The following is a 27,401-nucleotide window of genomic DNA, read 5'->3' as shown; positions in this document are numbered from 1 at the left end:
TATCAATACTTTGGACCATGATTGCCCTGGAAAGAAGTATATTATGGTGAAGGGTTTTTTCCATTTTGTAGAGGACCCTTTCAATGGAGGTTCGAATGACTTCAGTTTGGGAATTGACGCGTGCTATGAGACATTTCGTCGAATGGTTACCAGCTGATCAAAGGTTCTAAAACCATCCAAATGATGATAATACTTTTCTTACAAAAAGTCGTGACGAACAGAATGTGGGCAGGCAGGATATCTGAGCTTCACCCTGGACCAAAGTTCAAAAAATCGACATGTATCGGCCAATACATATCGTTTGGGAGCACCCTAATACATTACTACAGAGGGTGTATCGTAGTTCTAACTGGTTCAGGGGGTGGAGGAACCTTAAACCGCCCCCCCTGAACCAGTTTTGAAAAAAAAAAAAAAAAAGTAAAAGGCTGATACTGCCCGATACGGACGTATCGATATTTAGAACCTTGCCCTGGACTAAACCTGTCATAATGCTACACAGATGCACAGAGTGCTTATTGCTGAACATCTTCATATACCAAGAACGGAGCCAAAGCGTCCTCGGTGGGTATTAAGAAATTCAACCGAACAGATATCAATCAAGGGTCACCCATACGTTACATGGCACCAACCTGTAACATGTGTTGAGTCCATTGAAACAATGGAAGATGTCTCTCCTGAACCAACGAGCTGGCAAATCATGCTGAGTAGGCCTTGCATTTGTAGGCATCGACAAATGTGATAGAGGTGTATTTCCCACTGTGATAGAGTCCTCTAAAGTAAGCATGTCAATATTGTTTAAGCTTTGAAGGGGAGCACAGGAGTGGGAAATCATACGCTGCCTCCATCTAGTTTGAGTAGGAGGCTGTATAGAAAGCAAGTCACTGGATTTTGGTACCAAATCAACCTCTTGGGGATGTAGCTGATAATATTGAAAGATACAGGCAGAAAAGCACAAAGCAGTCTGTGATGAGAAATGCATCTGAAAGGGCTTCAACCAGCCATGCATGGGCGTGCAACTTGGATCAGATTGGATTGAGAAATTCTTAAAATTTAAATTGATTGGACTATTGGAGCCTGAACCTGAGACCAATAAAGTTGAAATTCGTCAAATCAAGGAACCCCATTTGTGCCCCTAGTCATGCTAAAAATTTATGGGCATGGTAATAGTATAATACACAAGTGCACGACTCTAATTCAGAGCCTTCATGACAATCTAACCGCAGCTTCTACCCAAAAAGAAAAGGGGTCGGGATCATAAAGACTATTTACATGTTCCCTCCAACGAAAAAGAGAAAAATATACATGTTTAATTCAACCCCATCGTGAAGCAGAACAGGTTCATCCATTCAGATTTCGTGCACTCAGTACCTGAAATATGACAAACGTCTAATTCCCAGGTCATGACTGATCCAGCATGCATGATTCATGGTTTATTGTTACCATTTCCTCTAACTAATCTTTTGTAACCCATCTGTGGCCCCGGATTTGATACCCGCCATAGCTTTGGTCACTGCAACTTTCTCCCCCACTCTCTGCACTGGTATACCCTGATTTTCTACGGTGTCTCTTTGACCTTGATACCCCACTATCACTGAAGCTCCCATTCAAGAGGGGGTCATCTATTCCATGGATCACTCTTCGTGTTGATGATGATGCAATGTAACTGTCATCTTTAATTCTCCTCCTCTCTTTATCATGCCTCTTTATGTTTTGGGAGATTTTGTGTAGTTTCTCATTAAACCGTGTGATCCCCCTCTCCACAGGCTCCACAGCTTGGTTCACGGTGAACCTCACATCATTCACGATCTGTAAAATCACAAATCTAGACATGTTTAGCTGATTATTTTAAGAATGAAATTTTCAGCAACACTAGGGTGACCATCTGGCTTCAGCACCACTAGCAGGAACCATCAGAAAACTGAAGTAGGTCAACATGTCATTTAGCAGCGCTAAAGTTGGTTGATGACCCTAGTGTTGCTTGCTAGAATTTATCTTTCAACAAATACAGTACATGAAACAAAGGATCAACTAACCAAACCACCTTGAGGCCAAATGGCATGCTAAATATGTTGCCAGTATTATCTTAACGGTGAAGCATCACTGAGGCAGGGGAAGGTGCAGAAACCAAAAAGGATATGCACATTCCTCCAGACACTGCAGAACAACACAGACAGCCCAGGTGTGCTGTGCATATAATCCTGATGCACAAGTTTCAGTAAGCTTCAATTTTGTAAGAGTTAATTAATGAATCTAAAGTTGATGTCATGTTTTGAGCTGATTTCCATCTCAACAGAATTCCATGGTAGGATCAATTGGATGATCAATCCTCAGTTTCTGCATTGAGAAAGTTTTGCAAATTAGGGTCCCCATATGTTGTGTGGGGACTGTGATCCAGACCCAAGCTTTTGCCTTTATAGGGCTGTACGTTCAGCATCTCTGTTATTACTTTGTAGTCTTAAAATTTAGGAGCACCACCTTTTGGAATTGTAGGTTGAGTTTGATACCAACATGGAATGTTGCCCAGACAGTGACACCAACATGGAATGGATGTGCAAATGGGGATACAACTCTCCAATTCCCAAGATCCAGGAGATATATATAGGTAAAGATATCCAATTTAATATGCTTACATAATGCTTTATCTAGTTTTGAATCTGAGTTTTATTTCTCAATACTTAAATCTTGCCAAATTTAATTAAACTTGGGCCAACTACAGATTTGTTTATTTATTTTTAGTATGATTTGTTAAGACATACTCTAGAAGCATTCACACTATAAAGCATACTGTACAAGTGTTCATGCAGTATCAGGTGTCATATTGGGTATGAATCATGTTGAAAGAATGGTAGGATCCATCTAATGGACGCCATAAAGGTTGCGGAATGGGTGGGCGAATTTAAAAAATTTCCTACCTTCTCCCAACTGGGAATCATATTCCCTAAATTTAGAATACAATATTCAAGGATCCTACTTGAACCATAATCAAACCAGATCTGTACCAAAAGATAAATGGGAGGAATATACCTGATCCGGAGAAGCAGTATCTCCCAAAGTTGGTGTTCACGCCCAAAGAATGCTCCAAGATCCGTTCCAGCTGAAGATGACACAGCTGTGGATGGAACAGAACCAGCAGGGTGCGTCCTACACACTGGATCCTTCACAAGAATCCTCTGGAAACACTAAACACTGAATCCTTTTAGTCTTTGTTGCAAGACTAATGTCAAGAACAAATTTCTTGACTTTCATTTTCTGCAAAGATCCAATCTTGCAAAAAAAGATGGCGGCGGCAGGAGGAGAGCTCTAAAGGCGAAAAGGCTGAACTGCATTTTTCTTTTTCTGGAGTATGAATGAGATCCTATCTCAATTCGCAGGAGATATCCTATATCTCTTCAAGGTGGTTCGAAATCTGATATTTCTCTTTCTTGGTTAGGGTTTCTCCTCCTTTCTTCTTGATTAAGAATCCTCCTAATTAGGAGTTATCCCAATCCAAATCAGTATTTGGATAGGGGATAATCTTAATCCTTTCTGCAGATAAAGTTAGCTTACTCCTGATCTTATCAGGAGGTTACCAGATTCAAATCTAATTTGAATTTGGTCTCCAAGAGTGGATAAGGCTAAAGGCCCAATCCTTTTACTAACATTAATCTCAGATTCGCCCCAATGATGGGTGATCATATCAGCCCACCTCGAAATGGGCTTCTGGCCCATTAAGTGTTCAGTGTCTAATTACATTCCAATCTGCTGCTCAGTTGGGCTTCTTTGTATGGCGTGGGACCCAAGCATTGATCTACACACCAGCCACATGGGTTCGGCCCAGCCTTTAATACAAGGCCCAGCCGAATTCACTGAAAAACTCAATGAACCCCTTGAGTCCATCATATGGACCCTATGGGCCCAACACTTACATTAAGTGATCCCTGGGCCAAGCCATCTTATAAAAACCCAGGCACTGTGGGCAGGTGCAAGATTAGCCCATCAGGCATTATCCTTAATGGTCTTACACTTAACCTCTCAGCCCTTAATGATCAAGCACTGCCCGACAAGAGAGGACCTCTCCCTCGGTTGCAAGGAACAGTGCCGCACTCTCCTCTCACATGGATCCCGGGAATTAAAACCATTTGCAAACAATTTGAAACCGCACATATATATATATAAATATATTAATTTTGCAAAACAAAATTCCAACGATTGAAATCAACTGCCGGCAGTTTGGTTTCCATCAGAGAGAGTGCATTCCCGATCATTACCCTTTGTCCGACAAAGTGGCTAATTCTGTCACTATGATCACCCACTCAGATGAATTCTCAAACTGCCCCAACATACCCAGGTTTTGATCCCCGCTAAGGATCTCACTGAATGGCATATCAAAGGCAGCCTGATCCAACACCTAGTGAAATGTCATAATCGAGTCTAGGGGTCAGGTGTAACTTTCCAGTTTTGCCCATCTATCTCCAAGGTCCAGGGCAATACTGGAAATCTGGTCCGGTTCAAGGATTCAAGTAATCCCATACCGCATGTGCCTCGGGTCTTACCCTGGTGGCTGAGACAAGCCATCCCAACACTTGGTGGCACACCAGTATCAGCCTTGGCAGGATAAATCTCCCCAGACTTATCCAACGGCTGTGAACATTTAAAACTAACATGAGTCTCTATAAATGTCCAGTTTTAGGGTTTTACACAGAATTAAACCAAACAACATGAATCAAACATGCACTTTATTTATTTCCACTAAATAACAAAAGTACATCAAATCAGATTGAAGCTAAGGGCATACAAAAAACTGTCTAACACATGTCTGATACCGGTTAGCTAAGCATTAGCAGATATGCAGGCTTCATAGGTGTAGTAACTCTCTTCAGAACCATTTCCTGGAAGGTTACAAGCTAATTCTCCTCTCCATATCTCTTTGCTAGACATAGATTTTAGTACACAAAAATAGTTGTACTTTGTTCTCTTTCTTTTTAAAGATTTCTTATTCTCCCCCAACAATATATCTATTCCATCATCAAACACAGTTCGTTAACAGAACGTTACTTTTGTATCCCTCTTCAAATTCTAGAGAGTTGAGAAACCTTATATCCTACCTAAATCTAGTTCTTTTATTGGTAACAATGGAATATAAAATTGCCAATCCTAATTCATTAAAAATTTCAACATCTGCATGTTAAAACCCCAGAAAAAGGTCCTACATCATGGCCAGAAAGTATGGAACTTGAGAAAGTTAGTATGGCAAGAAATCCCCCCCCCACCCTTCTCCATTTTTAGCTATGTTTTTCTAGTAACTTTATAAAATATGCCATAACTATCCAAAAACATTATAATATATGCCATCAATAATTCAAGACTTCAACCCTTAATGCTAATTCCTCAAGTGTACAGTTTTTCTAGTAACTTGTAGTTTTTTCCTGACAAGTGTACAGTAATTGTAGTTTTGATGATAAATTTTAACGCACAAGATAAAGGAATACAGAAAACTTACATATCCACCACCACCAATGACAACATCTCGGACGCTTTCTCTGATGGTCATTCCACTCTTGACATCAATGTCAGGCTGGGGCAATCGTAGTTTTGTGGGGCGCTCACTGTCCCTAACCTCTTCAGGATCTAGGGGGTCCACAGATGCATAGTCTCCAAGAACAGAAACACTCCCAGGAAAGCGGTCTCCCATTAGTGCATATGGTTTTGCAGGGAATACATAAAGGTGAACAGCAGCAGCAATTCCCATCTGTGCTGGGAAAACATATATACCTACATAAGGATCAGAGCATGGACAGTGGCAGTGTTTGGTAATTGAAATGGGCACCGAGTGGAATGCAAAAAGGTTCCAAATTTAAAAACACCCCATTTGTCACTTGTTTTGTGAAATGATGAAGAGTGGACATTGTGTGATTATTTTACCTTTAAAATTTCATCCTATACCAATAATAACCCTGGAATTAAGATAGTTTTAAATTTGGGATCTTTTCTTTATTCCAGTTTGGCCTATTCCAACAGTTATCAAACATCACCTAGTCTTCACTGCACACTAACAGAGAATCAAAGAGAGGAAGCATGTGATCAAAACAACCGTCCAACTAAAAGCTCAAATAAAGCAACCAAACATATTGAACCATGTGTACAGAAAGAGAAAACGAATGAGAACCCAGGACATGTGAGTATGTGGCGGCAGAAGAACAATATAAACTGAAAAATCAAGAAGTTACTGGGTGCTAGTTTTCTCAAATGTTAGCACAACATACAGATGTAAGGTGGCTTGTTGCCTTGTTCCATGATAAACGGCATAATGTAGATAGCACCTTGCATTGCTTTTTCACTTATATCAAATGGATTCATGGAGAGTTAAATTCCACAGCTGATGGATTAGCCACGTCAGGGATTGGAAGGGCTTTTTTGTATAATTAAGGGCCGTTGACTGAATAAATTTTGTTGTAGTTAGGACTACCCAAATTTATGTATTCCTGAAGATCCTCTTGTACTCTAATTTTGCTAACAAGTAATACAAATGCTACAGTGACCTTTGTTAAGAGGAAAAGTGAGAAAGGGAGAGCACAGCAACACAACACACAAAATACAACATAAGTATCAAATGGATCCAACTGAAAAACAAGTAAAATAAAATACCTCTATACAAATGATGAAGTCCTGAATGCTTGATTTAGATGGAAATCCTAGGGATGAAGAGGTTTTGAATATACCAAGGGTATACAGGAGTGCAATCCCCACACCTTGCCACCAGGTCAGAAAGACAATTGATTTAAATGTCAGAAACTTGGCCAATGGCTTTATGTGTGCCAATTCATCCTTTGTAGCAGTATAGAATTGAACTAAGCAGTACAATGCCCATGATTGACTAAAATTGAGTACAACGGCCATGTAAGGATACCTGGGAAAGTAGGCTAAGACAATAAGAGATACTTTACCAAAATGAACCCTATAAAAATTTCATTATTCAGTAGTTGTTTGTTTAATGTAAACAATCAACTAAATAATAACATTCTCCATGACATGTTACAATGACATTTAGTTTTATCAAATACCAGCATGCATTGCCTTGCATACAAAAATGTGGAGCTATTCTCTAATCTATGATGCCCATACAAGGAAACGGACACAAACATGGATATAGGAATGTGGAGCTACCTTCTCTAATCTATGATGCCCATACAAAAATGTGGAGCTACCTTCTCTAAGCTATGTGTCACTTTCCAAGATTTGTCTCGTACCTTTTTTTTTTTTATCAACAACTGCAACCTTCATTAATTAAGGAAGAGAAAAATTTGTAAAGGAATCAGGGTATCATAATCTCTAATTTAAAACTCAAATCATAAACTGCAACTCAGCACCATAGTTGTCAAGGCACCCACCTAGGCATCGCCTAGGCGACTAGGCGCCCTTTGGTTGGGCGCCTCGCCCAAACACCATGACTTTTAGCAACTAGGCGACTAGGCACCCGCCTAGGCGACAAAAATGACAAGGCGGGCACCTTTTATGATATCATTTATATTGCTGTGTCTTATTAATGCATGTGTTAATACATTTTATCATATGCTATATATATTGATTATACTTTGTTTTAATGTTTTACTATTGAAATTTAAAAGATCAAAGGGTTTTGAGGAGAGAAAAAGAAAGAAAGAAAGAAAAGAAAGAGGAAAGAAAGAATAGAATAATAAAGTTCTTTTTTTTTCTATTCTCTCTAATTAAATAAAACAGAAACTCCATCCTTGTTTTTTTTTCTATTTTACTTTCCATCTTGAGTATTTATCATATAAAGTTAATAACCTTCTTTAGCTGCTAATTAATATGAATTTACTCTATTAAATACTTATTATAGTAGTATTATTTTTGAAAATAATGAAATTAATACATGTAAAAGATTTTTATCTTTTAGATGTGATGATTTGCCACATTTTTAGAGGAAATTTGATGTTCTTAATAAAGAGAATTGCTATTTTTTCAATTAACATACATGCCGAATGGTATACAAAACTAGGAAACTAGCCAAAAGTCAGTTCTTATATCATAAACTTTTTATCTCCTAGGTGACTAGGTGCCCCAGTGTTGCCCAGAATCGCCTAGACGTCTTGAAAACTATGCTCAGCACTAAACATTTACTACCTGAATGGCATTCATGAATTAGGATTGAAATAATGAATGGTATGCAAAATGTAATGAAACAATCACTTGTTCAGAGATATCAAATGTCATGCAAAATACGGCCGACTATTCCTTCAATTACAGGCTTGTATGTACATTCATGATGGTCAACTAATAGGCCTTTTCTAGCTACTCCTTCCCTGTGAAAATCAATAACAGGAGGATCTCCAACCAAATTGTTATCTTACACTGACATACACAATATTATAGATAACTATCTTCATACTTGTCAGAAATTCTTATTTTGTTACATCTTCAATTTAAGCCCATTGTCTAATTATCTTCACCTTTTCAAACTTGTCTAGTTGCAAAATCCACCACATACATCCCCATCAATTACAAAATGGAGTGACTACAAGATGTAGTGGCAAGCCAAGTATCATGATCCATTGGACTTGATGCCTTCCTCTACAGCAACATACCAAAAGTCCAAATGGATCAGCCAATATCCAAATCTCACCTTGGGCCCCTCCCCTTCATCAGATACACGTTTCACTTCTTTTAGCAACAACTGTCTAAAGAGAAAATAAACCATTACTTCTTAATCATAAACAAAGCCATTATTTCAAGTTTAATCCCCTTTCCCCAAACAAGCAATTCCTTGTGGTTAATAAGGCCTTAACTTCTCATAGCAGATACCTAAGAGACCAAGTGCCACCTATTTTTGATGAAACCCATCCAATCACTACTTGACAATAAAACCAGCCCAACTGGGAGAGTAGGTTAGCTTTAGACCATGAAGGAGAGAGAAAAGTTCAGATCTTGAAGAAATTATTTTGCCGGGTGAACCTGAACAGCTAAGCAAGGTGCCTCCTGAATAGCCACTTTTTTTATCCCACACTGCTTTGGTTGCTCTTATACCCTATCTTATTCTCTATGCTTTTGTTATTCTTTCTACCACTAGTAATTTCTTATCAGTATTAACTCCTACATTAGATTCTTATGTGCATTTTCTAATATGCTACTATTCCTTTCAAATTGATTTTTCCTGTGATTTTTATCTGCGTTTTAAGAATGCTGAAGGTCAAAAAGGATAAGGAGAAAGCGAAATGGACCTAGGTTGAAGTAGTGAGATCAGATAATTATTGAACAGAATGTAACCAAATGGAGGAACATGATTTGTGCTATTGACTCCACTTGGGTGGGATAAGCAGATGATAACATTGCCCCATGATGTTGCTCCATGCCACATGCAATAGGAGGTCTTGTAAACTCATTTATTACCACTACAACGTACTAATGTAACAACTCAAAGAATGAAGAGATACATCAAAAACGGCTAACCAATTAGTACAGGTAAAGGCTAGTAAATGACATATTTAAGTAATAAGGACAAGAAATCTATAATGGAATCGGACATTATCTCACCCACAACCCCATTTAAATTCCCCTTCACAATACACCTGAAAAGCTTCAAGAATGACGGCTAAAATGGCACTAAAAGTCTTTATTATCATCTGCAAAAAACAATAATATCAATAGCATAAGTAGTAAGCATTAAACTATTTTCTTTCCAGTGGAGGTAAAAGGAAAAATAAGATAGTTTTCTGGATGAAAGGAGACATACATATTGAACAATTCCAAACTTGATAACTTGGTAAAACCACCGACCAAGTTTCCATGGGTTTAATAAATAATTCATTGGAAAAGGATGCTTTACGATTCCCCTTTCGGAACCATGCTCCAATAGTGGAGTTTTAGGACCAATACGCCCCTGCCTCTCCATAAACTCAATTGTCCTCTCCTCCCCACCTAAACAGAAAAATAAAGTAAATCAAGCAAGTAAACTAAAGATGCACATTTTATTGAAAGTAACCACTGTTAAAAAGCATGAATTTAAGAGAAGAAAGTTCATTTTAAATTTTTGATAATAAAGAAGAAATTCCATTAAAAGGAAAAGTGATATAAAGCCAGGTGACAGGGAACAACCAGAAGAGGAGAAAGCATACACAGTGCCAACCACACCAAAAGACATACTTACACAAGGTTCTTTTCTCTTTGGAACTCCTAACTACAATATAGCTTGAAAAAAGTAGGGTTGCAACTTAGGTGGGCCTAACCTGAGCCCAGGCTTGGGTTATGGAATTAGGTAGTGCGAGCCCAACTGAAGCCTGGCCGTGATGTAGGCCCAGGTTTATTTTTGGCTTGATTTCATCGAAGTTACAAACTAAAAACATGATGTAAAATACAAATATAATGTAAAAATACTCATCTAAAAGGATTTTGAACCTTAAACCACATCTATTGTAAGCAGTACTTGAACCATTTACGTGAAATTTAATATATCCTTTATGACCCAAAAATTGTGAAATATGAAGGCCCTACAAACCTGCCCAAATCAAGTCTGATCTGACATAGGGCTGTAAGTTTTTGGAAGGTCAGGTTGGGCTGGGGCCTGAAGAGTTGGGTTTGATGTCAGGCCGGTCACATGTTTGGGCCTGGTCTTCGTGTAAAGAGACTGGGCCGAATGGGCCCTAACAGCTGCTTGTGTGATATCCTTTATTTTTATCTTTTATTTTATGTTGATGGGCCTCACTTAATGGGCCTGTTATTTGTTCTTGTTTTATTTTCTTTATGTAATTGCCAAGCTGGCCGCCCACTTGAGGGCATACTTGTCATCATTAATTTTTAGAGATTAATAAAATAGGGTTAGAGGAGAAGGGTGAATGATTCGACTTCTTCTCTTACCTCTTCTCTTCGACATACACAGCTCTTGCACTGTTATTCAGATCTGATTTGCACTGTTAATTACTGACTTTAATCTGATATTAGAAGACTGATTCACATCTTGGTATCAAAGCCAGGTTCAGTTCTTCTTTCTTCCTTTTTCTTCGTTCCTGTACACTCGAAAATCAAGAGAGTGTATTGAGAGATAGGTTCTCTATAGTATAGAGAATCACTTGCCTAGTTGGTATAAGGGTTTGGAGATTTAAGTTCTGGCCGAATTTTGCCAAGAAGTGATGCTGTTTTGCTGCTGCCCGAAACCCTAGCCAACTAGAGATTTTCGAGGTCACCAGGAAAGGTGAAGCTTGGGTGTGGCAGTCTGTGCTTGGAAGGTGTCTTGTGACTGCTAAAGGAGGGTGGTTCAGGTTAGGAAGAGTTTGGGTCAGTCTGGTTGGTGCGGCACCATCTTCTCTCTTCCTCCCATCTGCTGGACGGAGCAAAACCCTAGTTCTTCAAGCACCCTATTTCTGGTTTGACTTCAAGTAAGTTTGCATAGTTAAAATTCCAGTTCTTTGATTTCCGTTTGACTAATGGAGACATACAGAAGTGAGTTCAAGCAGGTGCCGGATTCTGGACCTGCTCCAGTAGATTCCGTTTTGATTGGTGTTAGCACGATTAAGCTAGACGGGACGAACTATCTTGCCTGGGCACAGTCTATAAAAATTTATGTTTGTAGTAAAGGAAAACTCGGGTATCTCACAGGCAGTAAGGTGAAACCCAAAGAGACTGATCCTGAATTTGAGAGATGGATGCAAGAGAACTATACCGTTATAGGATGGTTAGTTAACTCTATGCAACCTCATATAAGCCAGCACTATCTCTGGATGTCTTCTGCTAAGGAGATATGGGATAGTGTAACTGAGACTTATTCACAGAAACTAAATGTAGCCCGAGCATACAAATTGAAAAGTGATGTGAAGAACATGAGATAGGGGGAGAAGAGTGTGGCAATCTACTACTCTATACTAAAATCCCTATGGCAGGAAATTGATGTTATGAAAACTGTGGTATGGGAGAGTAAAAAGGATGCTGAAATGTACAGAAAGCTGGTGAAGAGAAATAGGGTGTTTGAGTTTCTCACTAGACTCAACCCTGAGTTTGATATTATCAGACAGAATATTTTGGTCAGAGATAAGGTTACTCTATCACAGGCATATGCCATGATAAGTAGTGAGGAAAGTAGACAACAAGTCCAGTTGCAAAGTCCACCTACAGAACACTTTGCACATGCGGGAATAAAATCTAAGGGGCCTACTGAAAAGGGGGAGCAGGTATGTGAATATTGCAAGAAACCGCAGCATACCAAGGACACCTGCTGGAAACTTCACCCTGGACTACTCCCTGAGAGGTTTAAGAATAATCCTAAGAAGGGCAGTCAAGCGGGAAAACTCAAGACTGCTAATGCTACTACAGTACCTGAAGGGGGAAGTAAGGAGAGTGAGAAAACATCAACCATTGAGCAGTTGGTTGCAATGAAATTAGACTTTGAGAAGTATGGGAGGCTCCTAAATCACCTGGAAGCTACAGTTTCTTCAGCCCACCCTTCCAACAGTACATCCTCTTCATCGGCTTTTGCTCACTCAGGTACATACGCCTCAAAAAATCATGATTCAGTTTTAGGTAATCATAAACTCCCTTGGATTATAGATTCAGGTGCATCAAACCATATGACTAGCCTATCTAACCTTTTTTGTTCATATCATCTCCTCTTTGGGAAAGAGAAAATATCCCTTGCCAATGGGTCACTTGCCCCCATCTCTGGTAAAGGAGATATAAAGACCTCTGACACCCTGTTCTTATCTTCTGTTCTCCATGTTCCTAAGCTTAACACAAACCTTTTATCTGTTAGTAGCTTAACAAAGTCCATGAACTGCAGCATAACCTTCTTTCCCACTCATTGTGTTTTTCAGGACCTGCAGTCTCAGAGGACGATTAGGAGTGGCTATGAAGCGAACGGAATATACCTGCTAGATACACCAGATCAAGCCTTGGGAACACCTCATGGAGTTGCTTTAGAGTCAGTTGTGTCAGAGTCTGTTAACAAATTTTGTTATGTCATTTTCGGTTTGGTCATTTGTCTTTTTCTGCTTTACATCATTTATTCCTAGATATGTTTAAAGGAGTGTCTTTATCTAGTCTTCATTGTGAGTCATGTGAGCTAGCAAAGCATTGTAGACATTCCTATTCAATCAGTAATAAAAGATTTGTTTCTCCTTTCCATATTGTTCACTCTGATGTGTGGGGGCCATATCACATGCCAACCATGGGGGGCTACAAGTATTTTATCCTTTTTATTGATGATTATTCTCGTTATACTTGGATTTACCTCATGAAATCCTGGGATGAAATACCAATTATTGTGAAAATTTTTCATGAACTCATCCTCACCCAATTTAATACCCATATCAAAATATTCCGCTCTAACAATGATAAGGAGTATTTTGAGAAAACCCCCTCCACCTATCTTGAAACTTTTGGGGTTATTCATCAAAGTTCTTGTTCCTACACTCCACAACAAAACGGGGTGGTGGAAAGAAAGAACAGACATGTGGTTGAGGTTGCCAGATCCCTTTTATTTGCATCCCATGTTCCTGTAAGGTTTTGGGGAGATGTTGTTCATACTGCTACCTATCTAATCAATCGTATGCCCTCCAGGGTCATTGGCTTTAAAACCCCTTTTAGTCTTCTCTTCCCGGATGAGGATCTCTTTTCTCTCCCTCTCCGTGTCTTTGGGAGTACTTGTTATGTGCATATTCATAGTCACCAAAGGCATAAATTTGAACCTAAGGCTCATAAGTGTGTGTTTCTGGGATATGCCTCTACACAAAAGGGTTATTGTTGTTTTAATCCAGTTCGTGGCACCCGCTTTGTATCTCGGGATGTCACCTTTGCAGAGTTGACTCCTTTCTTTAGTATTCCTCCTGAGGGGGAGACATCTGATGAACCCTTTGCTATGTCTCCAACTATTTCTCTTCCCATCCCTTGTGAGTCTGATCATGGGGTCTCCACCTCTTCCACTGGACCCACCCCTGATCCTCCTCTTGCTTCTACTCCTACTCTCCAAAGGTGTTACCAAAGGTGGAGATTCAGACATATGCAGGTTGTTTCCACTCCTTCAGAAGAGCATCTTGCCAATCCCACAGTTCCTGAGGAAACAGGTCAGCCCTCTATCGACCCAACTTCGACCATCCCTGACCTTGACCTTCCTATTGCTCTTCGCAAGGGCAAGCGGAAGTGTACAGCCCATTGTATCGCCAAACATTTATCTTACAGCCTTCTCTCTCCTTCCTACTACTCCTTTCTTGCTTCTGTTTCTTCACATGTGATACCTAGGTCTGCACCAGAAGCACTATCTCAACCTGAATGGAGGGATGCTATGATGAATGAACTTGAAACATTATATAAGAACCATACCTAGAATATTGTGGACTTGCCGGAAGGGAAGGAACCAATGGGGTGTAAATGGGTGTTTACCATTAAATATCACTCTGATGGCTCAGTTGAGAGGTATAAGGCTAGGTTGGTTGCCAAGGGTTACACCCAAATGTATGGCATTGACCATCTTGAGACCTTTGCTCCTGTAGCTAAGATGACTTCAGTTCGGATCTTGCTTTCTCTAGCAGCTACCTTTGACTGGCCCCTACACCAGTTTGATGTTAAAAATGCTTTCTTGAATGGAGATCTGCATGAAGAAGTCTATATGTCTCTACCTCTAGGGGTGTATGGGAAAGAAATGAAAGGCAAGGTGTGTAAACTGCACAAATCCATTTATGGTCTCAAACAATCTCCTCGGGCTTGGTTTGAGAGATTTTGAGCTGCTCTTGTCTCCTTTGGCTACATTCAAACACAATCTGATCATACATTGTTCTTGAAGAGAAATAACACTCTGGTGACCTTCTTGATTGTTTATGTTGATGATATTGTGGTCACGGGTAATGACATTGAAGAGGCCAGTAAACTAAAAGGATTTCTCAACTCAGAATTTGAAATCAAAGACTTGGGAGATCTTCGGTATTTCTTGGGTATTGAAGTTGCTCGGTCTAAGGATGGTATCTTCATATCTCAGCGCAAATATGTCCTTGATCTTCTTGCTGAAATGGGTAAACTTGGAGCTAAGCCTATCTCCACTCCCATTGATCCTAACCATAAGCTTTCTGCCACACATGGTGAACCTTTGTCTGATAAGGGAGTGTTTCAGAGACTGCTTGGGAGGTTGTTATACCTTTGCATGACTCAGCCAGATATTTCCTATGCAGTAAGTGTTATTAGTCAGTTTATGCATTCTCCCAGAGATACTCATCTAGCTGCTGCAAAAAGGGTTCAGTGCTACTTGAAAGGTACTCTAGGGAAAGGTATTCTATTTGCTAAGCATAGTCACATGAAGCTGGAAGCCTTTACTGATGCAGACTGGGCAGGATGTATTGATGACAGAAGGTCCACCTCTGGTTATTGTGCTCTGGTTGTTGGGAATATTGTGTCTTGGAGAAGTAAGAAACAATCAGTAGTTTCTAGATCCTCAGCTGAAGCAGAATACAGGGCAATGGCTCATGGTGTGTCAGAACTACTATGGCTACGATCCCTTCTAGAGGAACTGGGGGTGGACTACGAGAAACCAATGATGCTCTATTGTGACAACCAAGCTGCTATCAACATTGCACATAATCCTGTTCAACATGACAGAACTAAGCACATTGAGGTTGATAGGCATTTCATAAGGGAAAGAGTCTCTTCAGGAGAAGTTTGTTTGCCATTTATTACATCAGAAAAACAACTGGCTGATATCTTGACCAAGGGAGTTCCCAAAGGGAAATTGACACACTATATAAGCAAGCTGGGCATGATTGACATCTATGCTCAGCTTGAGGGGGAGTGTAAAGAGACTGGGCCGAATGGGCTCTAACAGCTGCTTGTGTGATATCCTTTATTTTTATCTTTTATTTTATGTTGATGGGCCTCACTTAATGGGCCTGTTATTTGTTCTTGTTTTATTTTCTTTATGTAATTGCCAAGCTGGCCGCCCACTTGAGGGCATACTTGTCATCATTAATTTTTAGAGATTAATAAAATAGGGTTAGAGGAGAAGGGTGAAATATTCGACTTCTTCTTCTCTTACCTCTTCTCTTCGACATACACAACTCTTGCACTATTATTCAGATCTGATTTGCACTGTTAATTACTGATTTTAAATCTGATATTAGAAGACTGATTCACATCTCTTCGTATTCAGGGCTGGGCAGGGTTGGCCCTATGCCTGTCTCAGCCCCGTCCAAGTTGCAGCCCTGGAAAAAACAAAAAAAAAACTTTTCTTGAAGACTTGATTGATTGTTTGATGACTACCAAATGCTGCATATCAACAATGACCTACATTTGTAGCTGGATTCTTCTAAACATAAGAATCATAATTTCCAGCCTGATTAGTCTAGTAAGATTTTTTGACAAGTATGATGCTGAAATTGTATTACCATAAAAGGGGGAGAAACCCTCAATAGCATGTACAAGAGATGGGTACAGAGAAAGATATATACTCTCAGGAGAATGTCCTAAAAAAGGAAAACAATCGAAACAAAATCATACAAGTCACACCTAAGTTGTGTCAAAGATAATAGAGGTCCAATGGGATTTGAACTGCTCAAATTTTATCCCATCAAATGGCTTCAAAAAAACCAGCCCAACGGATAAGCTCCCACTCATTCTTTCTAATAACAAATTCAATGATAGATTCCTTAGATTCAAATATCTGATTGTTGCACTCCTTCCAAATGGACCAACAGATAGCAAAAGCCAGGATGTTCCAAAGGATTTTCCCTTGAGCGCTAAATCTCTTTACCTTTCAAGATGATAGTAGCCCATTGAGGTAAAAGCTGGAAAGATCCATTGTCTCCAGAAAATTTTCAAGACATTAGATCACCTAGAAAACAAAGCCACAGTGGATAATATGTAGCTAATATATTCTTTTGTCATCCCATACAAACATACATTGTCAAGCACAACCCCTTCATGTACAACACGATTGTTGAGCAAGAGCAAGTGAAGAGAGGAGAGGAGAAGAGAGAAGAGAGGTGAGTCGAGTGACTGAAAGCCCTCCAGAACATAGGGGGCGAAAGAATTATTTTATTATTTATACCAGTACAGTCAAACAATATAAATAGAGAAATTACAACAGTACCCTTATGGTACTAAACCTGAATACATAAACAACTGACAACACTCCCCCTCAAGTTGGAGCATAGATATCAATCATGCCCAACTTGTCACAAAGATCATGATGTCTGGAAAGGTTTAAACCCTTTGTAAAGATGTCTGCAAGTTGGTTCTCAGAAGTGACATAGGGGGTACACACTTCGCCTGTGATAACTTTCTCTCTGATAAAATGCTTGTCAACTTCGATGTGCTTTGTTCTATCATGTAGCACCGGATTGGCAGCAATGCTTATAGCTGCTTTGTTATCACAAAATAGAGTTATAGGTTTGGTCACTGGGAAACCCAACTCCCCCAACAAATTCTTTATCCACATGCCTTCAGCAACCCCGTGGGCCATAGCACGACATTCAACTTCAGCACTGGATCTAGCTACCACATTTTGCTTTTTACTCCTCCATGTAACAAGGTTCCCTCCTATAAAGGTGCAGTAGCCACTGGTAGACTTTCTGTCACTTTGGGATCCAGCCCAATCTGCATTTGTATAAACTTCAACTTTCAAATGTCTGTGCTTTTGAAACAACAAACTAGTACCCGGATACTTCTTTAGATATCGGATGATTCTCTCTGCTGCTTCAAGATGAGAAGACCTAGGAGCATGCATGAACTGACTGAGGACACCAACAGCATATGCAATGTCTGGGCGAGTCATAGAAAGGTATAACAATCTCCCTACAAGCCTCTGAAACTGTTTCACATCCTTGAGCGATTCACCACAGTTGTCACCTAATTTATGGTTGGGGTCAATGGGAGAGTCAACTGGCTTCACCCCCATCTTTCCAGTGTCCTGAAGTAAATCTAGGACATATTTCCTTTGAGAAATGAAGATACCCTTCTTTGATCGGGCAACTTCAATTCCAAGGAAGTATTTGGCAGGTCCTAGATCCTTCACTTCAAACTGAGTGGCAAGAAAAAGTTTCAATTTCTGAATTTCATCCTCCCAATCACCAGTAACAATTATGTCATCCACATATACAATTAGAGCAGCAATTTTATTTCTCCTTTTTTCACAAACAGTGTGTGATCTGATGACATTGCCTATATCCTTTCTACTGAACTACCACATGGAATCTGTTGAACCAAGCTCTCGGTGATTGTTTCAGCCCGTATAAGAACTTCTTCAACTTGCACACTTTCTGTTCATTGCCTTGAGCTAGAAAACCAGGAGGTTGAATCATGTACACTTCCTCTTCAAGGTCACCATTCAAAAATGCATTCTTGATGTCCAGCTAGTGTAAAACCCAATCCAAATTAGTTGCAAGAGAGAAAAAGACTCTAATGGAATTCATCTTGGCAACGGGGGCAAAAGTTTTTGCATAATCAACTCCATACACTTCAGTAAATCCCTTTGCCACTAAGCGAGCTGTATACCTTTCCACTGTTCCATCAACCTTATGCTTGACTGTGAACACCCATTTACATCCAACTGGAACCTTTCCCTTAGGAAGATCAACAAGTTCCCATGTGCCATTTTTGTGAAGGGCATTAATTTCTTCCCTCAGGGCATTTGTCCATTCAGGAACTGAAAGAGCTTCTGCCACATTCTTAGGGATAGGACAATGTCAATAGAGGTAAGGAAGGCACGGAATGAGGATGAAATGTTCTCAGAGGAGACAAAGTTGGAAATGAGATGTTTAGTGGTGCACAATCTAACACCCTTCCTGTGAGCAATAGGACGGTCAAGATCATTAGCAGTAAAGGAATCATTTTCAATAGATTCAAGGACATCATTGGGAGCCAAAATACCTGAGTGAGTATGATCCTCCCCCGATGAGTCTGGTGGCACTGGAGGTACAACTTCTGGATTCTCTACATCTCTTGAATTTGGTTGGCCTTTGCGACGACGAGAAAAAACACAAAAAGGTGGAGGGTCAGGGAGAGCGGGAAGCTGAACCAGTTTCTCCTCATGCCTACACTCCCCCTGAGGAGAAACAGGATAGAAAGGCTCATCTTCAAAGAAAGAAACATCCATGGAGACATAGAATTTATGAGAATCAGGATTAAAACAACGGTATCCCTTTTGAGTGAAGGAGTAACCAAGAAATATGCAAGGGATAGCACGAGAATCCAATTCCCCACGGGTGGGAGACAGATTTTGGACAAAACACCGGCAACCAAAGACACGAGGAGGAATAGAAAGAAGGGGAGCCTTAGGAAAGAGAAGTTGATGTGGGGCTTTGTACTCTAACCGACGAGAGGGCATACGGTTTATAAGGTAAGTGGAACAAAGAACAGTTTCAAGCCAAAACCGTTTGGAAACGTTCATATGAAGTAGTAAACCTCGAGCCACTTCAAGGAGATGTCAGTTGTTCCGTTTGGCCACAACATTTTGTTGTGGTGTGCGGGCACAAGAGCTACGGTGAAGGGAACCATGCGAAGCAAAAAATTCCGTGAGGTCACTATGAAAAAATTCTTTTTCATTGTCTGATTGGAAAATTTGGATTTCAGTTTGAAATTGTGTGAAGACCATCTACTAGAAATCTTGAATGATTTTTGGTACTTCTTCCCTAATTCGCATCGGGTATACCCAAGTATATCTAGAATAATCATCAATGAGGGTAATGAAATACTTGTAGCCACTCTTAGATGGTAAAGTAACAGGGCCCCACACATCAGAATGAACAATGTGAAACGGAGATTCAGATTTACTATTTCTTTGAAGAAAATGAGTTCTACAATGCTTACTCAACTGACACGTTTGACAAAAAAAATCAGAAACAGACATTGACTTAAACAGTTCTGGGAATACAACTTTCAAAGACTCAAAAGACAAATGACCAAGACGACAATGCCATAAATAGACCTTTTTCTTACAAGACTGACTCATAGACTGACTCATAGACTCTGTAACATGAAGACCAACCTTATTCTCCAGCATGTAAAGTCCATCAGCCATACGACCCCTACCGATCGTCCTCCCCAAGGCCAGATCCTGAATCACACAATGAGAAGGGAAAAAAGTCACTGAGCAATTCAAGGAATTAGTAACACCACTAACAGAGAACAAATTAATGGGAAATTTTGGAACATGAAGAACATCAGAAAGGGTAAGGCCAAGAGGAAGAGAGAGAGTTCCTTGACCAGCTATAGAAGAGTATGATCCATCGGCTAGTCTCACCTTGTCTCTTCCAAAAAGATGGTGATAGGTTTGAAAGTAAGAGGACGTACCAGTCATATGTTTTGATGCTCCAGAATCAATGACCCATGGAGAGTCAGGAGTGTGAGAAGCAACATGGAAAGCAGTGGCAGGGTTACCTTAAGTAGATGCAAATGAGGTTGAGGGAGGAGTATCCATCTGACGAATTGCTCTACCATAGAGCTCTAAATGGTCACAGAAGGAATTCATAATGTCCTCCCTCGGGTCAGGTCCAGTGAGATGTGTCTGAGTCAGTAGAAATGGGGGGCTGATTCTCCCGAGTAGCCATGTTGGCCATGTGATGTTTCTTTGTACTTTGCTGTCCGTACTTCTTATTCGCCTCTGAACCTTGCTTCTTAGTCAGATCTTGAGCCCATTTTGGTTTCCTATGAAGACCCCAACAGGTATCTTTGGTGTGTCGGGGTTTCTGGCAATGAGTGCACCACAATTTTTCCTTATCTTCTGTTTTTTTCTGGAGATCTCCTTTCCGGGAAGAAGATCCCACACTAGTAGATACACCTCCTTTTGCAACTAACACAACAGCATCCCCACTAGGGCTGTTCATTAAATTTCTCCTGCTTTCTTCAGATTGTACAAGAGAATAGACTTCCTGAACAGAAGGGAGATCCTTAGAGCTGAGAATCTGAACCCTGATAGATTCATACATAAGATTCAGACCATGTAAGAATGCAAACACCCTTTGCTGGGAGACAAGCTGTTTGTACTTCTTAGCATCCTCATCACACTTCCAATCCACACTCTGGTAGTGATCCAACTCCTTCCAGACAGATGTTAAGTCAGAGTAATAGACCGATAAACACCTCTCCCCCTGTCTACAAGTAGAAGATGCTGCCTGCAGTTGATAAATTTTGGCATAGTGTAGTAATTCTGAATATGTAGACTTTGCTTGTTCCCAGATTTCATTCGTTGTTTCAGCCCACATGAAATTCTTCCTGATTTGAGGTTGCATGGAAACCAAGAGCCAGGACATAACAATATTGTTCTCTTGATTCCATCTATCATATTCAGCACTCCCGGAGGATGGTTCTTTTATCCTCCCATTAATATAGCCTATCTTCCCCCTTGCCGTGATGTATAATTTGATCCCTCTTGACCACTCCAGGTAATTTAAACCATTAAGAGGGACAACAGCCATGGGAAAGGATAGGTCACCCCCACCCATTCTATTCAGCATTGAGGAAACTCCAAATATGGCTGAATCTTCACTGCCCATGATATTTGAATAAAAAGTTGAAACGGCAACCAAAAAGATACAGCCGTACAAGACTATTTCAGAGATAGGTCCTTCTGACCACCGGTTTCACTGAGAACAAAAGAAAGAGCACTGTTGTTGCAGTACAAGAACAGGTCCTTCTGACCTACAATTTCACTGAGAACAAATAACAAACTGAACACCACTGTTGCAGTACTGAAACAGGTCCTGACCTATAGTTTCACTGAAACAAGTCTGCACACTGCTGTTGCAGTACAAGAACAGGTTTGAATGACCTACTTAGTAGGGCTGATAGTTAACCAGTCAAGAAGATCAATAGGGTAGCCGAACAGTCAATTAATAAGATTAATGTTGAGCAGACAATTAGTCGGCCAAAAACAGACCATCAACAATCCACAATACCAACAACAAAAAAGTTCGAATACAGTTACTGTGTTAAGGAATACAGTCGCTTAACAGTAGGGCAGCCGAATAGTTCATCAGTCGAACAGACAACAGTAGGGTAGCCGAACAAACAGTAGGCATCAAAACAGTTCATCAGCCGAACAGACAACAGCAGGGTAGCCGAACAGTCATCAAATAGTTCAGCAAACAATAGGCATCCGAACAGACAAGGATGATAGTACCTCTTTTAGTTTCAGATGATAGTCTCCCTTATGGTAAACCAGAACTCCTTGACTGTAAACCAAAGCTCCTTCTACGAATCCTCAAACAATAGGCAGCCGAACAGAAGATGAGCAATTTCTGAAGACAGAACACCCTCTACGAACTGCAAACAATAGTCTCTCTACAGTCGAGTAGATAGGAGGAGCAATTTCTGGGCTGGAAGACGAAAAGACTCTGTAACTTCTGGGTCGAACTGACTTCACTAGATCAGGAGTTCGATTGGAGACAGCACTAGATGCAACAGTAGTTAGCTTGACACCACCCTTCAGGCCTGGACGACTTGCTCTGATACCATGTTGAGCAAGAGCAAGTGAAGAGAGGAGAGGAGAAAAGAGAAGAGAGGTGAGTCGAGTGACTGAAAGCCCTCCAGAACATAGGGGGCGAAAGAATGATTTTATTATTTATACTAGTACAGTCAAACAATATAAACAGAGGAGAAATTACAACAGTACCCTTATGGTACTAAACCTGAATACATAAACAACTGACAACAATGATCAATGGTAAGAATGATGTCTAATGCTGCTGTCCATAAAAAAAAAAAAAAAGTGACCTTAGAAGGACCCTTTTCTTTCCAGATTCAGCTCTGAGGAATTTAAGTCCAGCAACAGCAAGTTGCAAGATTTGATTGAAAACAACTGCCTGATCTGTTTCCAATCCGAAACCTAGATCAGGTACTTGAGAGGCTGAGTATGGCAGTTATATAATCTCTCCAATAGAACACCAAAAGACTTCACTTCCCAATAATTCATGTGATGCCTGAGTCAAGGAAGCCAAACAGTACAGGATCTATTACAAAATCATTTTTATTGCCACTGATGGAGAACAAAAACGGAGAAGGTAACACATAGGAGCTGCTTACTGCATCATATATCTTCCCAAGAAAAGGATGTGCTCCCCGTTTCCTGAAATCAGTTTGATGAATTTCAATTCCTCCCTGCATGACATAATGCCCTTTCATAGGCCTGAACCATAGGATTGTTGTGGTATTAAGGCTTCCCAATCCATTGCTGCCCTCCCATATTTACCACCTATCACCATCATCCATAGATGCTCATTCTCAAGGCCAAACCTCCACAATCACTTGCATAAGAGAGCCTTGTTTAAGGTATTGAGCCACCTTAGATCCATTCCATCCTTCACCATATGTCCACATGACATGTTCCATGTCACGAGATGGAACTTCTCCTTATTCTGGCCTTCCCAAAGGAAGCCCCAAGTCCCAACAAAGCTTTTCCAATGAATTTTTTTTTCCCAGAGAATTGACAAACAAAGCAGGCATGTGAACAGGGTGGGGAGTTTGGAGGGTGCTTTTAGTAAGGGTACCATTCCACTATAATATGATTGAGCATGTACAATGGTCGTATTTATAGATAGTTCATCAACTAAAATAGTAAAGTCCTAATTGGACACAAACTTCCTAAAACATCGTATTTAATCAAAAAGGAAACTTCCTAATCTAATTCAGACTCAAGAAAACTTGAAGTTAATGTTTCTCATGGTTAACATTGCACACCTTTAATAGGAAACTCTAAATTCGGCTTCGTTTGATGTGTTGGAAAGTAGACTTAGAGCTTTCCTAAGAAATATAACTTTTCATGCAATTCCCACACTATTAGGTGCATTTTTTCTTCAAAACTGGTCCAAGATGTGACTCTGTTTACAGCCATTTGGTGTGCTAACACCTACTTTGGCCTCTCCTCTTCCTTTCCTTGTGCTCATGGGCCTCCAAGGACCTTTCAGCCACTTGTTCTATATTAGTCCCCTCCACTTCAAGCAAAATCATCCCTGAGTTTTCCTCTGGATGATCTGAGGCATGGTACTCATATAGATCAACAACATTGAAAGTGGGTGAAATCACCCAATCTTCTGGAAAGTCTACCACATAGGCATTGCCATTTATCCTATTCACTATTCTATAGGGACCATATTTCCCATTCTTTAATTTGCGTACCAAGAGTCACTCTTTTCTGAGGTCGACCATCACTAGATCTCCTTCTTGGAACACCTTCTTGTGCCTATGTTTGTCTACTGCTTCCTTGTATTTGGCATTAGATTCCTTCCATTGCTTTTTGACTTCTTCATGGATGGAGTATATATGATCTGCTAAGTGAGTTGCTGGTACCTTATCTCTAGGAATCTTGGGCAGTGGCACTAAGTCAAAGGCATGCCTAGGGATGCATCTATACACAATCTCAAATGATGACTTGCCTGCGGTTCTGTTCAGAGGTGTTGAAAGAGAATTTAGCTCGAGCCAAGGAAGAATCCCACTGCTGGGGTTTATTACCTACTAGAAACCAAAGGATAGAACCCAATGTTCTGTTCGCTACCTCCGTTTGTCCGTCTGTTTGAGGGTGATGTGTTGCAATGATGTATCAAACCACATCCATAATGTATGCTAGAAGTGACTAAGAAATTTGGTATCCCAATCAGATACGAAGGTCTTAAGAAGAAGAGCATTGTCTTTATCAAAGGAAAACAATCCCTGAATCCACAAGGAGCAAGAAAGAAAACTCAAAGACAATTGTGTTCAATTCACTATATATGATTGAACATGTACAATGAACTGATTTATTGATAATTCACTATATATGATTGAACATGTCCAATGTTTTAAAAATCGACCCGGAGGCCGAAGTGTTTTTGCTTTTGGGTCACGGGTCACCGGTTCAACCATCCGGGTTGAACAAGCCAGACCGTCCCACTTGTGTGTGTGTGTATAAATATATATTTTATCAATAAATAATATAAAAATATGTTTTAGATATGTTATATGTATTTTTATATTTAATTTATGTTTTTCAGTTCAGTTTTTTATTTTTTATTTATAAAAAATATTAAAATTTGCAATTTGAGGCCAAAAAAGGGCTTTTTTCGTGAAAATAGCAAGGCAAGGCACCTACAACTCCTTGGGATGCATAGGTCTCGAAAAGTTACCCAAAATAAAAAAGATAAAAAAAAACACCTCAATCAGACATCAAAGTGCAAAGTTATGGCCTCCGAAAGTTTGCATGCATTGAGTGTGCAACCCGCAAATGGGTCAACGGTCAAACCGGTCAGGTCGAATGGTTTTTGACCAAATCAACGGTTTTTTACTGTCTGGCAGGTCTTGACTGAACCAGACCCAAAATCCTGGCTGGGTGACGGTTCAAACGGTTCGATTGGCCGGGTCAACAACGAATTGAAAACATTGGAAGATCCCAACAAGATTAAGGGTCCATATCCCCACCCCCATCCCCAAGAATCATAGGATTCAGCAAGGTAAGCAAAGCAGACACAATAGGGATTTTAGACTCTTTAAGATTCCTAGTGAAGCCCAAGTTCCAATTCAACCCAAAAGGAGAGGAAGGGGAACAAATAAACTCAATCACTAGTCTACCTTTGAGATTGGAAAGAGCATAAAGGGAGGGAAAGATCTCCTTCAAAGGGGACTCCCCAATCCAAATATCTTCCCAGAACCTAATTTTTTTACCCAAGACCAAGTCATACTTGATGTGACTGAGGAAAACAGGAACAAAAACTGTATATTGCTTTCCAAGGAGTAGCCAAAGTAGCTCTGAAGACAACTAGCATCCCATCCATTATTTGACAGTCATGAACACTTGCTACCACTTTGTGCCAAAGTCTTTCACTTTCCTTCAGGAATCTTCACATAAGACCAAAATTTTCTTTCTAACATTCCCAATCCCTAGCCCCTCTTCTGCCTTCAACTTCATCACCTTCTCCCAACTAGTATCTTCTCAAACCTTTCCACCACTAGGGACCAAACACTGAGAAATTTAGGGTTGCCACCAAGAGGTAACCCTAAATATTTAATTGGTCAATCCCCTTTCTCACAACCCAAATAACCTGCCATATCCCCCAATACATTTTCCTGCACATTAATGCCAACCAATAAGTTTTTATTCTAGCTAATCTTCAAATTAGAGACCCTCTCAAAGAGGTTTGCTACCAACTTCAAATTTTCCACCCCATCTTTGAAATCCCCATCACAAAAAAATAAGAAAAAAAAAACTAAGATATCATTTACAAATTGTAGGTGACAGTGGATCACCTTCTCTAAGACCTTGAATCCCTTCAAAAAAAACCACCAAACCATTGAAAAGTATTGAGTATGACTAGATTGCAAACAACCTCTAGTCCATTTACACCACCACTCCACAAAACCACAACTTCTTGTGATATTAATTAAAAACTCCCGATCCATAAGATCGTAGGATTTCTCCATATCCAACTTAACCACAACTCCTTTCTTCCTTAATCTTTCCTAGGCCTTAACACACAAATTAGCAATTAAAATCTGATCCACAATTTGTCTATCTTGAATAAAAGCCCCTTGAAACTAAGAGATAAGTGAGGGGAGAACCTTCTTTACCCCAAGGGGTAGGACCTTAGCAATTATCTTGTAGATGCTAGTAACTAGACTGATAGGTCAAAAATCCCTAGGATGAGTAGCACCAATTTTCTTAGGGATTAAAGCTATGAAAGTTGAGTTCATTCCCGAGTTGATTATACCCCTTCTATGGACTTTCCAAAACACTTTGATCAAATCAGCTTTGATTATCTCCCAATAGTCCTAATAGAAAACCACTGTAAAACACTTTGGGGCCCAGTGCTTTTGATCTATCCATTGAAAAAATTGCTTCCTTAATTCCTCCACAAACTTTCATTCTAGGAACTCCACATGATCGTCTTTCATTTAGTGGTCCTTGAAAGATTGTTCTGAAGTGATCGCAAAGGTCATGGCTATCTAATTTTGATCTGTGATCCCAATCGCTTCCAAACATGATAAAGTAATTAGACTCTTTTTTTATCAATAACAGAAACTTTCATTAATAAAAAAAAGGGGGAAGTAATTAGACTCTTCCTCCTACCATTTTCAATGACATGAAAAAGCAATCTCATATTACCATCACCTTCCTTAATCCATTTCTCTCTGGATTTCTATTTCCAACAAATTTCCTCTTGTAATAGGGTAACCTTTAATTCCTTCAGTAGAAATCTGCTGAATAAAAAAATATAAAAGAAAAGTAGTTTCTTGAGGAGAGAAGGAAGAGAGAAGGAGAAGAAGAGAAGTTGAAAGAAAAGAGAGCAATAATCTGGCCGCACCCTTCACTTATTATTTATACTAAAAATAATAGAACAGTACAAAGACAACTATGCCCTTATAGGGCGGCAAAACATAAAACAACATATATAACACTCAAAAACATAATAAAATTTGGACTCACATAATAAAACAAATTAATTTTCAACACTCCCCCTCAAGTTGGGAGTAAATGT

The 27,401-nt window shown here is 39.9% G+C and overlaps 1 protein-coding gene across 10 annotated transcripts in view; it reads right to left on the bottom strand.

Moving 5' to 3' along the window:
- Positions 1–1,101: 1,101 nt before the first annotated feature.
- LOC148849499 (protein LAZ1-like) overlaps positions 1,102–27,401 on the bottom strand; it is a 42,545-nt gene continuing 16,245 nt past the window's right edge. For 8 of the 10 annotated variants that reach the window (XM_088952347.1, XM_088952348.1, XM_088952346.1 and 5 more), the window contains 5 exons: positions 9,728–9,912; positions 9,529–9,617; positions 6,625–6,886; positions 5,480–5,728; positions 1,102–1,806 (listed from right to left, as the gene is read on the bottom strand). In XM_088952347.1, coding sequence (XP_088808473.1) covers positions 1,453–1,806; positions 5,480–5,728; positions 6,625–6,886; positions 9,529–9,617; positions 9,728–9,912 — 1,139 coding nt within the window. In that variant the 3' untranslated portion in view covers positions 1,102–1,452. Of the gene's footprint in view, positions 1,807–2,033; positions 2,199–5,479; positions 5,729–6,624; positions 6,887–9,528; positions 9,618–9,727; positions 9,913–27,401 lie in introns of all 10 variants that reach the window. The other 2 variants (XM_088952352.1, XM_088952353.1) reach the window with 2 other exon arrangements.

This window comes from Nelumbo lutea, chromosome 6 (genome assembly GCF_056320005.1).
Source record: "Nelumbo lutea isolate HS-2025 chromosome 6, American lotus-T2T, whole genome shotgun sequence".
NCBI lineage: Eukaryota > Viridiplantae > Streptophyta > Magnoliopsida > Proteales > Nelumbonaceae > Nelumbo > Nelumbo lutea.
This window is presented reverse-complemented; position numbering and strand designations above follow the sequence as displayed.